Genomic DNA, 18,549 nt, shown 5'->3' with positions numbered 1-18,549 from the left:
CTGTTATAACACACAGATATACGAGCCTTAGGTCATTTAATATGGTCGAAACTATCATCTCGAAAACAAAACGTTTTTTTTTTTCTTTCTGTGAAATACGGAACCGTTCCGTATTTTATCTAACGGGTGGCATCCCGAAGTCTAAATATTCCTGTTACATTGCACAACGTTCAATGTTATGTCATAATTACGTAAAATTCTGGCAAATTAGTTTGCAACGAGCCAGGCGGCCCAAACTGTTGCATATACCCTGACTGTGCAATGAATGCAAAATGACACAATTTCACCTGGTTAATATTGCCTGCTAACCTGGATTTCTTTTAGCTAAATATGCAGGTTTAAAAATATATACTTCTGTGTATTGATTTTAAGAAAGGCATTGATGTTTATGGTTAGGTACAGTCGTGCAACGATTGGGCTTTTTTCGCAAATGCGCTTTTGTTAAATCATCCCCCGTTTGGCGAGTCGGCTGTCTTTGTTAGGAAGAAATAGTCTTCACAGTTCGCAACGAGCCAGGTGGCCCAAACTGCTGCATATACCCTGACTCTGTTTGCAAGAGAAGTGACACATTTTCCCTAGTTAAAAGAAATTCATGTTAGCAGGCATTATTAACTAAATATGCAGGTTTAAAAATATATACTTGTGTATTGATTTTTAAGAAAGGCATTGATGTTTATGGCTGGAGCAACGTGTATCTAAGCGATTATATGCAACACAGGACAGGCTAGATAAACTAGTAATATCATCAACCATGTGTAGTTAACTAGTGATTATGATTGATTGTTTTTTATAAGATAAGTTTAACGCTAGCTAGAAACTTACCTTGGCTTCTTACTGCATTCGCGTAACAGGCAGGCTCCTTGTGTAGTGCAATGTAAAGCAGGTGGTTAGAGCGTTGGACTAGTTAACCGTAAGGTTGCAAGATTGAATCCCTGAGCTGACAAGGTAAAAATCTGTCGTTCTGCCCCTGAACAAGATTTTACCGATACTTTAGAAACAAATTATTTTATTGCCCTCTCTATAGGAGTCGGCAATAAAATAAATTATTTTACTGTCGACTCTATAGGACAAAAAAATATTGTGTTAAAGGACACCGTTTACCCACCCACCGTTCCTAGGCTGTCATTGAAAATAAGAATGTGTTCTTAACTGACTTGCCTAGTTAAATAAAGGTCAAAAATAAATAAATCGGCATACAAAAATACCGATTTCCGCTTGTTATGAAAACTTGAAATCGGCCCTAATTAATCGGCCATTCCGATTAATCGGCCGACCTCCATCTTTGGGGCAAATCCTCCACATCACTGAATACAACTCTCCATAATTTCTAGCATAATCAAATCAAATCTTTGTCCAGTTCTAGGGGAGTAATCGCTGTTCTGATATCCAGAAGCTCTTTTCCATATGTACAAAATAGAAAAAACACACAAAATAGCACAATTGGTTAGAAGCCCGTAAAACTGAAGCCATCTCCTCCGGCGCCATTCTATAGTGGTGGCTGCTTCATGTTATGAGTATGCTTGTAATCTTTAAGGAATGGTGAGTTTTTCAGGATAAAAAAGAAACAGAATGGAGCTAAGCACTGCAATATCCTAGAGGAAACCTGGTTGTCTGTTTCCACTAGACACTGGGAAATGAATTCACCTTTCAGCAGGACAATAACCTGAAACACAAGGCTAAATCTACACTGGAGTTGCTTAATCTACACTGGAGTTGCTTACCAAGAGACTAGTGAATGTTCCTGGGTGGCTGAGTTAAATTGGCTTGAAATATATGGCAAGACCTGAAAATGTTTGTCTAGCAATGATCATAATATTTTAAGAATAATGGCAAATGTTGCACAATTCAGGTGTGGAAAGCTCTTAGAAAATTACCCAGAAAGACTCATTGCTGTAATCACTGCAATAGATGCATCTACAAAGTATTGACTTAGGACTGTGAATGCTTATGTAAATTGGATATTTCTGTATTTCATTTTCAATACATTTGGAAAAATTCTAAAAACATGCTTTCACGTTCTCATTACATGGTATTGTTTGTAGATGGTTGAGAGAAAAAATAAATTCAGGCTGTAACACAAAGTGGAATAAGTTGAGGGGTATGAATACTTTCTGAAAGAATTGTATGTTATTTTGAAAGAGATGGCTGCAGCAAGTGCGCTGCAATTAAAAAACATTGTTCCACTCACCTGATGATGATGATGATGATGATAATTTGAAACATAACTTCTTGTTGAAAGTTATTCTTGAAAAGGGAGAAGCTAACAAAGTAGCAACAACGTCCTCTTTGATAACACTGCTGCAGCCGCTGCAAACTAGACGACGCGAAAACTACTGCTCGCTATTGCGCAGTGACCTGTTGGCCAGAAGTTTCTGTATGTTTTTGAAAAAACGATCCCACCCATTAATTCAAATGGAATGGACTTGCATTTTTCTGGTCTCGGACCCCTTGTCAAATCAAATCAAATGTATTTATATAGCCCTTCTTACATCAGCTGATATCTCAAAGTGCTGTACAGAAACCCAGCCTAAAACCCCAAACAGCAAGCAATGCAGGTGTAGAAGCACGGTGGCTAGGAAAAACTCCCTAGAAAGGCCAAAACCTAGGAAGAAACCTAGAGGAACCAGGCTATGAGGGGTGGCCAGTCCTCTTCTGGCTGTCCCGGGTGGCGATTATAACAGCACATGGCCTAGATGTTCAAATGGTCATAAATGACCAGCATTGTCAAATAATAATAATCATAGTAGTTGTCGAGGGTGCAACAAGTCAGCAACACAAGAGTAAGTGTCAGTTGGCTTTTTCATAGCCGATCTTTGAGAGTATCTCTACCGCTCCTGCTGTCTCTAGAGAGTTGAAAACAGCAGGTCTGGGACAGGTAGCACGTCCGGTGAATAGGTCAGGGTCCTAGCAGGTCTGGGACAACAGGTCTGGGACAGGTAGCACGTCCGGTGAACAGGTCAGGGTTCCATAGCTGCAGGCAGAACAGTTGGAACTGGAGCAGCAGCACGGCCAGGTAAACTGGGGACAGCAAGGAGTCATCAAGCCAGGTAGTCCTGAGGCATGGTCCTAGGGCTCAGGTCCTCCTCCGAGAGAGAGAGAGAAAGAAAGTTGTCCTCCTCCCGGTCTTGACTCCGTATCACACCCCTCCCCCCCATTCCACAATCCGGTCTTGACTTGGACTCGCTCCGGTCTTGGTCTTGAATCGCTCGCTTTAGGTGATCTTGAACACAACACTGATGATAAGGATGCTAACTAGTACAGAGGGTGCTCTGGCTAAACTTTGCTTTTGAGGTTAGAGGCCAAGGGTCACTGCTGGAGTCAGGGGTCGTTTGGCTGCATGGTGTGGGGGACAGGGTGGGCTAATGGTCAGTGTTATAGTTGGAACACTACCCCAGTACTACAGGGCAGGGCTAATGATCAGTGTTATAGTTGGAACACTGCCTCAGTACTCAGGGCAGGGCTAATGGTCAGTGTTATAGTTGGAACACTGCCCCAGTACTACAGGGCAGGGCTAATGATCAGTGTTATAGTGGAACACTGCCTCAGTACTCAGGGCAGGGCTAATGGTCAGTGTTATAGTTGGAACACTACCCCAGTACTCAGGGCAGGGCTAATGATCAGTGTTATAGTTGGAACACTGCCTCAGTACTCAGGGCAGGGCTAATGATCAGTGTTATAGTTGGAACACTACCTCAGTACTACAGGGCAGGGCTAATGATCAGTGTTATAGTTGGAACACTGCCTCAGTACTCAGGGCAGGGCTAATGATCAGTGTTATAGTTGGAACACTGCCTCAGTACTCAGGGCAGGGCTAATGGTCAGTGTTATAGTTGGAACACTGCCCCAGTACTACAGGGCAGGGCTAATTATCAGTGTTATAGTGGAACACTGCCTCAGTACTCAGGGCAGGGCTAATGGTCAGTGTTATAGTTGGAACACTACCCCAGTACTCAGGGCAGGGCTAATGATCAGTGTTATAGTTGGAACACTGCCTCAGTACTCAGGGCAGGGCTAATGATCAGTCTTATAGTTGGAACACTACCTCAGTACTACAGGGCAGGGCTAATGATCAGTGTTACAGTTGGAACACTGCCTCAGTACTCAGGGCAGGGCTAATGATCAGTGTTACAGTTGGAACACTGCCTCAGTACTCAGGGCAGGGCTAATGATCAGTGTTACAGTTGGAACACTGCCTCAGTACTACAGGGCAGGGCTAATGATCAGTGTTATAGTTGGAACACTGCCTCAGTACTACAGGGCAGGGCTAATGATCAGTGTTATAGTTGGAACACTGCCTCAGTACTCAGGGCAGGGCTAATGATCAGTGTTACAGTTGGAACACTACCCCAGTACTCAGGGCAGGGCTAATGATCAGTGTTATAGTTGGAACACTGCCTCAGTACTCAGGGCAGGGCTAATGATCAGTGTTATAGTTGGAACACTACCTCAGTACTACAGGGATACAACTTTGCCTTCGGGTGGTGGAGGGTAGCAGTGGGCTAACTGGCCATTTTAGTTATGATGCAGCCAGGGACTGCTAGCGGCAACACGAGGGTGGGTTACTTTAGGTCAGAGTCTTTAGAAACTTCCTGAGTATTTCCTCAGTACCCCTAGTGTGGAAGGTAAACTGTGTATGGGAATGAGTGTAAAGCTGTCTTTCAACACAGTGTTATAACTCATTTAAAATGTTCTGCTCATTGCCTTGGAGGGTTGTGTTAGTACAGTGATGAGATGTAAGCTGGAGGTAATTGGAGGTATGTTAGTAATGTTACATTGATGAGCTGTTAACGGAAGGTAATTGTCAATGTATCTATTTGGGTCTGGTTGGACAATTGTTCTCTTTCTGAGCAAGGCTGACACGGAAACACGGCATCGTTTTTTACAATAGGTTCTATTGAACATGCCACAGAAATAAAGACATTTGAATAATAGCAAGATTGGCTTGGTCCTCGTGTTTTTGTCTAACCTGTCTGACCCCTAAACCAGAGTACAACTGACCCTCCTATTGGCTGCGTTTACAGACCAATTCTGATATGTTGCCCAATTATTGGCAAACGAGCTGATCTGAGGCTGCCTGTGTGAAGGCAGTGTTAAGTTCCTCACAGTAGCAGCACAAGGATGAGTGCTGTGGTTCTGTTTGTGATGTAGGGGTTCTACTGTTCCAGTGAAGAGCACCTTCAAATGTACCTTTTTGTTCTCCCTAGTACCACAAGGAGGTGGTGCGTCTGATGTCGGGGGAGTTCCGTCAGCGGATCGGGGAGCGCTACATCTCTTTCGCCAGGAAGTGGATGAACTATGTCCTCACTAAGTGTGAAAGTGGCCGGGGTACCAGACCCCGCTGGGCCACTCAAGGCTTTGATTTCCTCCAAGCCATCGAACCTGCCTTCATCTCTGCTTTACCGGAGGACGACTTCCTAGTAAAAACATACTACTTCTTTGACTGATTTATTAAATGACTACATTATTGATTAATTGATTGGGTATTTTGCAGAATGGTATTGTAATTACATAAATCCTTCCCTCTGCAGAATTTGCAAGCTCTGATGAACGAGTGCATTGGTCATGTGATCGGGAAGCCTCACAGCCCAGTCAGTGGCCTGTACATAGGTAAGACCCCACCTCACCTGCACAAATATGTGGGCCTGTGTGGCTCAGTTGGCAAGACCATGGTGCTAGCAGCAATGCCAAGGTTATGGGTTCAAGTCCCTCAGGGATCACATGCGCATGATGAACATGTATGCACTCATTGGATTAAAAAAACATCTTGTTTGCACTAAGGGGCCAGAAACTAGTGTGTAGAAATAGGAGGGCTGGAGTCGTATATCTTGGCCTTGTTCAGGATGGCCCTTCCTCTCTTCTCCACTCAGCCTCCAGGAACAGTCCTCGACCGGTCAAGGTCCCTCGTTGCCATAGTGACCCCCCCAACCCCCAGCTGTTCATCCCCAATGCAGAGGGCTTCAGGTAGGTCAAAGGTCATGCTTACAATGAGACACTAAGAACCATTTGCGGCCTGTTATAATACTGTGTTTTTATAATGTGTGTTTTCCTGCATGTTCTCATATTCCTCCTGTTCTCTGGTCTTGTGCAGTAATTGATGGGTTTTAAATTGGGTGGTTGAACTTGTATTAATGCTTTTCTGACTCTGTATGAGTTAACACGGAGTGTGGGTGTATGTTCTTATGTGTAACTGGTGACACCTTTGAAAGGATGTTACTGTTTGGGTGCTTGGGACACATGCACACACCTCATCTCCAAGGCACTCTCCAGAGTTCCTCAGTGTGTTTTTGTCACCAGCTCTAGGAGTCTCCCTTGCGACCTACGGACTCAGCTGTGTCTACCTACAGGCCCCCGCACAGTCCCTGCCCCTCAGGGCCCCGCCCCCGGGGAACACGGTCCGACCAAAGCACCTGGATCCACCCCAAATGACGTCAGGTAGCCCCCCACCCCCCCAGTTCCAGTACCTACCAAGTACTACTAGGGTTGTACTGTCAACCCAGAGCGCCACAGCCCAGCCACAGCCCAGCCACAGCCCAGCCACAGGCTGATATCCCACCCCTCCCATCTGAACTTGTCAACTAGTGGTTCAGGTTTCATATCTATATTTATTTCCCCTTATTTGACCAGGTGAGTTGACAGAGAAGTCGGGTTGACATGCCCCCGGTGGTTTACCCTGCCATACTATCTCACAGTTTGGAGTGGACCCAGAGAGTAGCATGTTCTGCATGCTTATCCAGATATATATATGTGTGTGTGTGTGTGTGTGTGTGTGTGTATTGTCACGTGCAGTGAAATGTGTTTTACAAGGTCAGCCATAGTAGTACGGTGAAAATTAGGGTTAGGTGCCTTGCTCAAGGGCATAGACAGATTTTTCAGCTTGTCAGCTCGGGTATTCGAACCAGCGATCTTTCGGTTAGTGGACCAGTGCTCTAACCGTTTTGTATGTGTTGCCGCTAACAGAAATGTGCATTTTAACCTCTTGGGGCTAGGTGGGACGCTAGCGTGCCACCCGTGGTGCACTCCATCAACAGCAGGTGCATTTCAAGAGCGGCAAATTTGAATCCAAATAAATGTCAAAATTCAAATTTTTCAAAAATACAACTATGTTACACCATTTGAAAGATAAACATCTCCTTAATCTAACCACGTTTTACGATTTCAAAAAGGTTTTACGGCGAAAGCATAAATTTAGAGTATGTTAGGACAGTACATTTACAAGAGTTGTGTGTAATGTTTTGTCAAGTCAAAGACAGGGTCACCAAAACCATAAAACCAGCTAAAATGATGCACTAACCTTTTACAATCTCCATCAGATGACACTCCTAGGACATTATGTTAGACAATGCATGCATTTTTAGTTCTATCAAGTTCATTTTTATATCCAAAAACAGCGCTTTTACTATGGCATTGATGTTGAGGAAATCGTTTCCCCCCAATAACCGGCAGTCAAGTCAGCGTCAGAAATTAAATAATTAAAATTAGAAAACATTGTTAAAATATTATATTGTCATTTAAAGAATTATAGATTTACATCTCTTGAACGCAATCAACTTGCCAGATTTAAAAATAACCTTACTGGGAAATCACACTTTGCAATAATCTGAGCACTGCGCCCAGAAAAATACACGCGATAAAGGCGTCATGTTGGGGAGATCTAAAATCGAAAATACTATGTAAATAATCCATTACCTTTGATTCTCTTCATCAGATGTCACTTCCAGGTATCACAGGTCCATAACGAATGTAGTTTTGTTCAAAAAAGCTCATCATTTATGTCCAAAAATCTCCGTCTCGTTAGCACATGATGTAAGCCAGCCGGACTTCTCGTCATGAACGAGGGGAAAAAAATATTTCCGTTCGTTCAAACATGTCAAACGTTGTATAGCATAAATCATTAGGGCCTTTTTAACCAGAACATGAATAATATTCAAGGTGGACGAATGCATACTCTTTTATAACGTATTGGAACGAGGGTACCCAACATGAAGTAGCGCCAGGTGTCTAATGGGACATCACCGTTCCATGGCTCTTGTTCGGTCAGATCTCCCTCCAGAAGACTCAAAACACTTTGTAAAGGCTGGTGACATCTAGTGGAAGCAATAGGAAGTGCCAAAATATTCCTAAACCCCTGTGTTTTTCAATGGGATAGGTTTAAAGTCAATACAACACATCAGGTATCCACTTCCTGTCAGAAAATGTCTCAGGGTTTTGCCTGCCAAATGAGTTCTGTTATACTCACAGACACCATTCAAACAGTTTTGGAAACTTTAGAGTGTTTTCTATCCATATATAATAAGTATATGCATATTCTAGTTACTGGGTAGGATTAGTAACCAGATTAAATCGGGTACATTTTTTTTATCCAGACGTGCAAATGCTGCCCCCTAGACCCAACAGGTTAAAAAGACCACTTTATAACACTATCAAAACTACAGTTTTATAAGGACTGTCTTTTTAAAGGAATAGTTCACTCAAATGTGTTACCTTACCCTGAATGCCATCTATGGATATGGAGAGACTTTAATCCATGCTTTCGTTTTGTCCACCTGGCCAATGTCCCACAACACACATTCTCCAACACGTGGTTGTGCATGGCGTGAGAGATGTTAACACAACGTTACCTCGTCATGCTGTGGGAAAATACTATGCCAGAGTTACTCTGCTATTAATCCATATTAATAGTGTGGCCTTGCTTTTATTCTAAGCATCTGATGGGGCGCTCTTCTTGATCTTTGGCTTGTTTGGTTTCTGTCCTTTTAAAATGAAAGCATGTGCTCTAGCTGAGCTCTCTGTTTGACCTTTGAACTTTGGTGGGATGGGCATAGATCTAGAATCTATATATTTCTACGGGTGTGGGGTAGGGTTGAGAGTTATTCTATCACGTATTTATGTTCCATCTCGATAATCACAAGCCTCTTGACTGATATTGGTTGACCACAGGTCCCAGATATGTTTGTGCTGTGTTCTACGGTCATTGTTATGGCATCACAATAGCCATAGAAGTTGGCAACAGATCTGCAACACGAGCCGGGCTAGTCTGGGTTCTGAGCTGTACAGGACAATGCAGGATCAATGAGTTGGCCAGCTAACTTGGCAAAATATTTTGATTATGTTTATTTGTTTTAAATATACAAACAAACACATTATCTAAGTTTTTTGCTTTTTTTTGTGAACCAGAAAATCTAGTTATTTCAAAATAAAAGTTGTCTGGCTAACTCATTGGTCCTGCTTTGTAGTATACCCCTCTGATGGCTGACAACATGGGTAGATTGTAGTTGATTGTATGATACCTGCCTCTCCCTGTGCAGAGGGACCAACCTCCAGGAAAACGACAGGCTGTGGTCTGTAGCGGCCGAGATGCATTTCAGGTCTCTGAGCCGACACTCCAGTCCCACTGAGAACAAGGAAGGTATTAGACACTTCTAATTGTTTGCATTATCCTGTTGAGATGTTTATGATATTGTCTTAATGGAACTGTGCATTCTGCATAATTCCGTCTTTTGGCTTTGAACAAGAATGAAATAAAATGGAAAGTAGGAGTAGTCACTTGACCTGTGTTTTTGTACCTTAACATAGCTCCCATCTTACTGCCTGTCTGTGTTCTCTCGCCCTCTCTCGCCCTCTCTCGCCCTCCCTCTCGCCCTCTCTCGCCCTCCCTCTCGCCCTCCCTCTCGCCCTCCCTCTCGCCCTCCCTCTCGCCCTCCCTCTCGCCCTCCCTCTCGCCCTCTCTCTCGCCCTCTCTCTCTCTCTCTCTCTCGCTCTCTCTCTCTCGCCCTCTCTCTCTCTCTCGCCCTCTCTCTCTCTCTCGCCCGCCCTCTCTCTCTCTCTCGCCCTCTCTCTCTCTCTCGCCCTCTCTCTCTCTCTCTCTCTCTCTCTCTCTCTCTCTCTCTAGAACCCTCCTATCCTAAGGGAGGAGAACCCAGCAGCACAGCTAGGAGAAGCTGGGAGCTCCGCACCTTCATCAGCCAATCAAAAGGTGAGAATAACGAGGGGGTAGATGGGGGTTGCAAGTCCTAGGTGCCATCTCTGGCTGTTGTGCCCTTGTGCAAGGCACTTAATCTCTAAACTGCTCCAGAGTAGTGTGTAGAGTCCGTCTGTTCTATGCCTTTCCATTTCTCACCTTTACACAACTGAGAAAGTACCCGGGTCTGTTTTCTATTCCTCTTCATTCCTGAGAGTCTGTCCTCTACACCTCTTTCTCCTCAGACACGGCAGCCAGGCAGAGCCCCATGGAAGCTGTACGTCGCTCCATACGCTCCTTCGAGGACAAACGCTACGCAGTCATGAAGCAAAGGAACATCATTGGCCAGGTGTGCGACACCCCCAAATCTTACGACAACGTCATGCACGTTGGCCTCCGCAAGGTCACCTTCAAGTGGCAGAGGGGCAACAAGATAGGTATGTACTGTACACCCTATTCCCTTTATAGTGCACTACTTTTGGTCAGAGCCTCGACTGAACTTGTGTCCCCCCATCCTCTATATACAGGGCTTTCCTCCAGAGCCCACGAGGCCCTGGCCAACAGTTGTACACAGTAAAGGGAATAGGTTGCCATTTTAGATTTTCCCTGGAGTTTGTCCTTTAGTATTGTTGTCTCATTTATCATGCCCATGGTGTTTCATCTGTCTCCCGCTACAGGTGAGGGACAGTATGGCAAGGTGTACACCTGCATCAACGTGGACACTGGAGAACTCATGGCTATGAAGGAGGTAGGTAGCCATGGCCTGATAGGCTTTTGTAGCCACAACAATGTAGCACGGGAGCAGAATGTTGCCCTGAATTGAAAAAGATGTTTATGGTCATTTTAATTCACTGCCAGTTAACAGCCATTCCTATCAACAGTTCCCATACTATTTTCCCATACCTTTGAAAAAAAATGTTTGTCCAATAAAAGTTTATTTTCCAAATCAGATCCGGTTCCAGCCGAACGACCATAAGACGATAAAGGAGACAGCAGATGAGCTGAAGATCTTTGAGGGCATCAAACACCCCAACCTGGTCCGCTACTTTGGTGTTGAGCTACATCGGGTAAGAGCATGCATGTATGGGTTCCAAAGTTCTAGAAACTTTCCCTGGCTTTTCAGATATTCTAGTTGGAGGTTCCCTTAATCAAGAGGGAATCCTCCAACCGGAATCTCTGAAAAGCCAGGGAACTTTGGGAAAGTTTGAAAGGTCAAACTCAAAGTCTGTGTGTGATGACACTATGTATGAACGGGCTATAACATCAGATTGGATGTATGCATTAACTGTCTGTGTCCCTCCCTCTCCCCACCAGGAGGAGATGTACATCTTCATGGAGTACTGTGATGAGGGGACCCTGGAGGAGGTGTCCAGGCTTGGCCTACAGGAACACGTCATCAGGCTGTACAGCAAACAGACCACCACGGCCATCAACGTGCTCCACGAACATGGCATCGTGCACCGAGACATCAAGGGTCAGTTAGCACCTCTCTCTGGGGGAGATGTCTCTTTCTCTCTAGCCTACTGTTGGTCTCTTAATTCAATGTCAGGGTTATGCAGGCACCTTGTAGCAGTGTTATGAATCAGTTAATGCATTTTAGCTATAGTGACATTGGCTGGGGGTTTATGCCATAAAGAAAAGCTATCATAAATCTCAGATTGAGTTATCATCCCTTCCTGTGGCTCCAGTGTCATTGACACAGCAGGAGTTGTTCTTACTGTATGGATGTCTCTCTGAGCCCAGTGTCTCTCTCACTGTTCCTCCTCTCTCTCTACCATAGGAGCCAACATCTTCCTGACGTCGTCAGGCCTGATCAAGCTGGGGGACTTTGGCTGTTCTGTGAAGCTGAACAATGCCCAGACCATGCCTGGAGAGGTTAACAGCACCATGGGAACGGCAGGTGAATGAGACACATTAATCCTTGTTATACGCTCCCTTTAGAAAGCATTCATTCCCCCTCACCTATCTACACACAGTACCCCATAATGACAATATGAAAGCATGTTTTTAGACATTTTTGCAAATGTATTGATAATTAACTAATTTACATAAGTATTCACACCCCTGAGTCAATACTTTGTAGAAGCACATTTGGCAATGATTACAGCTGTGAGTCGCTGGATAGTGCAACATTTGCCCAATTATTATTTTTCTAATTCTTCAAGCACTGTCAAATTAGTTGTTGATCATTTCTAGACAACCATTTTCAGGTCTTGCCCTAGATTTAAGCTAATTTAAGTCAAAACTGTAGCTCAGCCACTCAAGAACATTCACTGTCCAGTGTAGATTTGGCCTTGTGTTTCAGGTTATTGTCCTGCTGAAAGGTGAAATCATTTCAGTGCCTGGTGGAAAGCAGACTGAACCAAGTTTTCCTCTAGGGAAAAATGACGAGTTTACAAATTCATGATGAAACGACACCTGTATCTTTGTAGTGACTGGGTGTATTGCTACACCATCTAAAGTGTAATTAATCATGATCAAAGGGATATTCAATGTCAGCTCTTTTTTATTTTTACCCATCTACAAATAGGTGCCCTTCTTTGCAAGGCATTGGAAAACCTCCCTGGTCTTTGTGTTTGAAATTCACTACTCGACCTTACAGATAATTGTATGTGTGGGGTACAGAGATGAGGTAGTCAATCAAAAATCATGTTAAACACTATTGCTCACAGTGAGTCTGTGTAACTTGTGACTTGTTAAGCACATTTTCACTCCTGAACTTACTTAGGCTTGACTCAAGACATTTCAGCATTTTACTTTTGGACATTATCGGGTATTGTGTGTAGGCCAGTGACACAATCAGGTTTAAATTCCAGTTGTAACACAAAATGTGGAGAAAGTCAAGGAGTGTGAATACTTTGAAGGCCCAGTATGGAACCTGGACGTCTGCTGTGTACAACTACGTAGGTTTATTTTTGAACAATTCCCCAAAATAATTTCCTCCTGGGGGGAAAATTGTATTCTAATCTAATAGGACTTTAGTTTTTAATATCACCACCTATTGGTCACCCCTTCTCTTCTGGTAAAAGGACTAATGAGGCGATATGTGAGTTTACAAAAGCCTGGGTAATTAATTATCATAGTGAAACTTTAACCATCGCTGTGCTCCTTTGGCATTGTTGTTGTCTTTTCGGTTATGGGTCGGACCCCAGTAAGACTAGCTATCGACTAATGGGGATCCTAATGAATAAAACAAATCTAATCAATCTCCCTGCTGTCACAATTCATACACTTATCAAGATCTAAGAATAGAGATGTTTCAGATTATTGCTCATTCAGTTGAGTTAACCTGCTCTTTCCCTACACTATTCATCAGCATATATGGCACCTGAGGTCATTACGAGGGCAAAGGGCGAAGGTCACGGGCGAGCCGCTGACATCTGGAGTTTGGGATGTGTCCTCATCGAGATGGTGACTGGGAAGGTAAGAGCTCGCTCAAGGGGAGGATTGAGCAGACATTTAACCACAATGGTGTTCATACAATTCATCTGGTTCTAGCATTTCTACTGCTGCTGCTACTACTACCACCACCTAACATTACCATTACCACACTAGCTACTACTAAACTACCACTATTCAGTACTACTATTATTCACTACTATAATTATTCACCACTACTACAATTCACTACTATTTTACTAATTATTATTCACTACCACTGTTATTCACTACTACTATTAACCACCTATGACTTTTCTACTAGTATTATTATTCACTACTTTCACCACCTACGACTACTACTATTCTACTAGTATTATTCGCTACTACTACCACCTAACACTAGCTACTTATTATTCACAACTTTCACCACCTACTACTTATTATTCACTACTACTATTCACCACCTACGACTTATTTTCTACTCGTTTTTATTCACTACTTTCACCACCTATGACTACTATTCACTACCACCTAACACTAGCTACTTACTATTCACTACTACTTATTATTCACTACTACTATCACTTATTTTTCACTACTTTCACCACCTATGACTACTAGCATTCGCTACTACCAACTTATTCACTACTACTCATTCACCACTACTACTACTACTACTATTAACAACTTTCACCACCTGACTACTACTACTCACCACCTACTACTTATTTATTACTACTACTACTTAATAATTACGACTACTACTACTTAATAATTACAACTACTACTACTACTACTTAATAATTACTACTACTACTACTTAATAATTACTACTACTACTACTTAATAATTACTACTACTACTACTTAATAATTACTACTACTACTACTTAATAATTACTACTACTACTACTTAATAATTACTACTACTACTTAATAATTACTACTACTACTTAATAATTAATAATTACTACTACTTAATAATTACTACTACTTAATAATTACTACTACTTAATAATTACTACTACTACTTAATAATTACTACTACTACTTAATAATTACGACTACTACTACTTAATAATTACCACTACTACTACTACTACTTAATAATTACTACTTAATAATTACTACTTAATAATTACTACTTAATAATTACTACTACTTAATAATTACTACTTAATAATTACTACTACTTAATAATTACTACTACTTAATAATTACTACTTTTAATAATTACTACTACTTAATAATTACTACTTCTTAATAATTACTACTTAATAATTACTACTAATTAATAATTACTACTATTTAATAATTACTACTATTTAATAATTACTACTATTTAATAATTACTACTATTACTACACCTATTACTACTACTACTACTACTACCACTACTACTACTACCACTACTACCTATTACTACCACTACTACCTATTACTACCACTACTACCTATTACTACCATTACTACTACTACTACTTCTTATTACTACTACTTCTTATTACTACTACTTCTTATTACTACTACTATTACTATTAGTACTACTACTACCACCTACTACTACTACTACTACTTATTACTACTACTTATTACTACTTCTACCACCTATTACTACTACTACCACCACTACTACTACTACTACTACTACTACTACTACTACTACTACTACTACTACTACTACTTATTACTACTACTACTTATTACTACTACTACTACTACTTATTACTACTACTACTTATTACTACTACTACTTATTACTACTACTTCTTATTACTACTACTACTACTTATTACTACTTCTTATTACTACTACTACTACTTATTACTACTTCTTATTACTACTACAATTACTACTACTACTTCTTATTACTACTACTACTACTTATTACTACTTCTTATTACTACTACTTCTTATTACTACTACTACTACTTAATTATTACTACTACTATTATTACTACTACTATTATTACTACTACGTTATTACTACTACTACTACGTTATTACTACTACGTTATTACTACTACGTTATTACTACTACGTTATTACTACTACTACTACGTTATTACTACTACTACGTTATTACTACTACTACGTTATTACTACTACTACGTTATTACTACTACTACGTTATTACTACTCACCACGCTATTACCACTACTACTACGTTATTACTACTACGCTATTACTACCACGCTACTACACTCACGCTACTACTACCACGCCATTACTACTACTGCCATTACCACTACGCTATTACTCACTCACCACTACTTATTACTACCACTACTATTACTCACCACTATTACTACTACTACTACCACTACTACTACCATTACTACTACTTCATTACTACTACTTAATTACTACTACTACTTAATTACTACTACTACTACTTATTACTACTACTACTACTTATTACTACTACTACTACTACTACTACGTTATTACTACTACTACTACTACGTTATTACTACTACTACTACGTTATTACTACTACTACGTTATTACTACTACTACTACTTATTACTACTACTACTACTATTACTACTACTTATTACTACTACTACTATTACTACTACTACTACTACTAATTCTACTACTTAATTACTACTACTACTATTACTACTATTACTACTACTATTACTACTATTACTACTACTATTACTACTACTACTATTACTACTACTACTACTTAATTATTACTACTACTACTACTTAATTATTACTACTACTACTACTTAATTATTACTACTACTACTACTACTACTACTTAATTATTACTACTACTACTTAATTATTACTACTACTACTACTACTACTTAATTATTACTACTACTACTACTACTTAATTATTACTACTACGTTATTACTACTACGTTACTACTACTACTTATTATTACTACTACTTATTACTACTACTACTTATTATTACTACTACTTATTACTACTACTACTACTTATTACTACTACTACTATTATTACTACTACTACTACTTATTACTACTACTACTAATTACTACTACTACTACTATTATTACTACTACTACTAATTACTACTACTACTACTACTACTACTTAATTATTACTACTACTACTTAATTATTACTACTACTACTTAATTATTACTACTACTACTTAATTATTACTACTACTACTACTACCACCTATTACTACTACTACTACCACCTATTACTACTACTTAATTATTACTACTACTACTACTACTTATTACTAATTATTACTACTATTTACTACTTATTATTTTTACTACTACTTTATAATTATTACTACTACTTTATAATTATTACTACTTATTACTAATTATTACTACTATTTACTACTTATTATTTTTACTACTACTTTATAATTATTACTACTACTTTATAATTATTACTACTACTTTATAATTATTACTACTACTACTACTACTACTTTATAATTATTACTACTACTTTATAATTATTACTACTACTTTATAATTATTACTACTACTTTATAATTATTACTACTACTTTATTATAATTATTACTACTACTTTATTATAATTATTACTACTACTTTATTATAATTATTACTACTACTTTATTATAATTACTACTACTACTTTATTATTACTACTACTACTACTACTTTATTATTACTACTACTACTACTACTTTATTATTACTACTACTACTTTATTATTACTACTACTACTTTATTATTATTACTACTACTACTACTACTACTACATTATTACTACTACTACTACTACATTATTACTACTACTACTACTACATTATTACTACTACTACTACTACTACATTATTACTACTACTACTACTACATTATTACTACTACTACTACTACATTATTACTACTACTACTACTACATTATTACTACTACTACTACTACATTATTACTACTACTACTACTACATTATTACTACTACTACTACTACATTATTACTACTACTACTACTACTACATTATTACTACTACTACTACTACTACATTATTACTACTACTACTACTACTACATTATTACTACTACTACTACTACATTATTATTACTACTACTACTACTACATTATTATTACTACTACTACTACTACTACATTATTATTACTACTACTACTACTACTACATTATTATTACTACTACTACTACTACTACATTATTATTACTACTACTACTACTACTTTATTATTACTACTACTACTACTACTTTATTATTACTACTACTACTACTACTTTATTATAATTACTACTACTACTTTATTATTACTACTACTACTACTTTATTATTACTACTACTACTACTACTTTATTATTACTACTACTACTACTACTACATTATTACTACTACTACTACTACATTATTATTACTACTACTACTACTACATTACTACTACTACTACTACTACTACATTATTATTACTACTACTACTACTACATTATTACTACTACTACTACTACTACATTATTATTACTACTACTACTACTACATTATTATTACTACTACTACTACTACATTATTATTACTACTACTACTACATTATTATTACTACTACTACTACTACATTATTATTACTACTACTACTACTACATTATTATTACTACTACTACTACATTATTATTACTACTACTACTACATTATTATTATTACTACTACTACTACATTATTATTATTACTACTACTACTACATTATTATTACTACTACTACATTATTATTACTACTACTACATTATTATTACTACTACTACATTATTATTACTACTACTACATTATTATTACTACTACTACATTATTATTACTACTACTACATTATTATTATTACTACTACTACTACTACATTATTATTATTACTACTACTACTACATTATTATTATTACTACTACTACTACATTATTATTATTATTACTACTACTACTACTACATTATTATTACTATTACTACTACTACTACATTATTATTACTATTACTACTACTACTACATTATTATTATTACTACTACTACTACATTATTATTACTACTACTACTACTACTACATTATTATTACTACTACTACTACTACATTATTATTATTACTACTACTACTACTACATTATTATTATTACTACTACTACTACATTATTATTACTACTACTACTACTACATTATTATTATTACTACTACTACTACTACATTATTATTATTACTACTACTACTACATTATTATTACTAC

At 38.8% G+C, this 18,549-nt stretch overlaps 1 protein-coding gene across 7 annotated transcripts in view; it reads left to right on the top strand.

Annotated features, from left to right (window-relative positions):
* The window catches only part of LOC106611248 (mitogen-activated protein kinase kinase kinase 4), an 82,149-nt gene that overhangs the window by 59,179 nt on the left and 4,421 nt on the right, over nt 1-18,549 (top strand). For 6 of the 7 annotated variants that reach the window (XM_045687015.1, XM_045687012.1, XM_045687010.1 and 3 more), the window contains exons 15-26: nt 5,205-5,417; nt 5,529-5,607; nt 5,868-5,961; nt 6,295-6,432; nt 9,306-9,406; nt 9,890-9,973; nt 10,204-10,395; nt 10,636-10,706; nt 10,909-11,025; nt 11,273-11,432; nt 11,739-11,858; nt 13,275-13,381. In XM_045687015.1, coding sequence (XP_045542971.1) covers nt 5,205-5,417; nt 5,529-5,607; nt 5,868-5,961; nt 6,295-6,432; nt 9,306-9,406; nt 9,890-9,973; nt 10,204-10,395; nt 10,636-10,706; nt 10,909-11,025; nt 11,273-11,432; nt 11,739-11,858; nt 13,275-13,381 — 1,476 coding nt within the window. The remainder of the gene's footprint in view (nt 1-5,204; nt 5,418-5,528; nt 5,608-5,867; nt 5,962-6,294; nt 6,433-9,305; nt 9,407-9,889; nt 9,974-10,203; nt 10,396-10,635; nt 10,707-10,908; nt 11,026-11,272; nt 11,433-11,738; nt 11,859-13,274; nt 13,382-18,549) is intronic. The other variant, XM_045687016.1, reaches the window with a different exon arrangement.

This window comes from Salmo salar, chromosome ssa01, assembly GCF_905237065.1.
Source record: "Salmo salar chromosome ssa01, Ssal_v3.1, whole genome shotgun sequence".
In the NCBI taxonomy this organism is placed as follows: Eukaryota; Metazoa; Chordata; class Actinopteri; order Salmoniformes; family Salmonidae; genus Salmo; species Salmo salar.
Note: the sequence above shows the minus strand (reverse complement) of the source record. Positions and strands in the feature narration are given on the sequence as shown.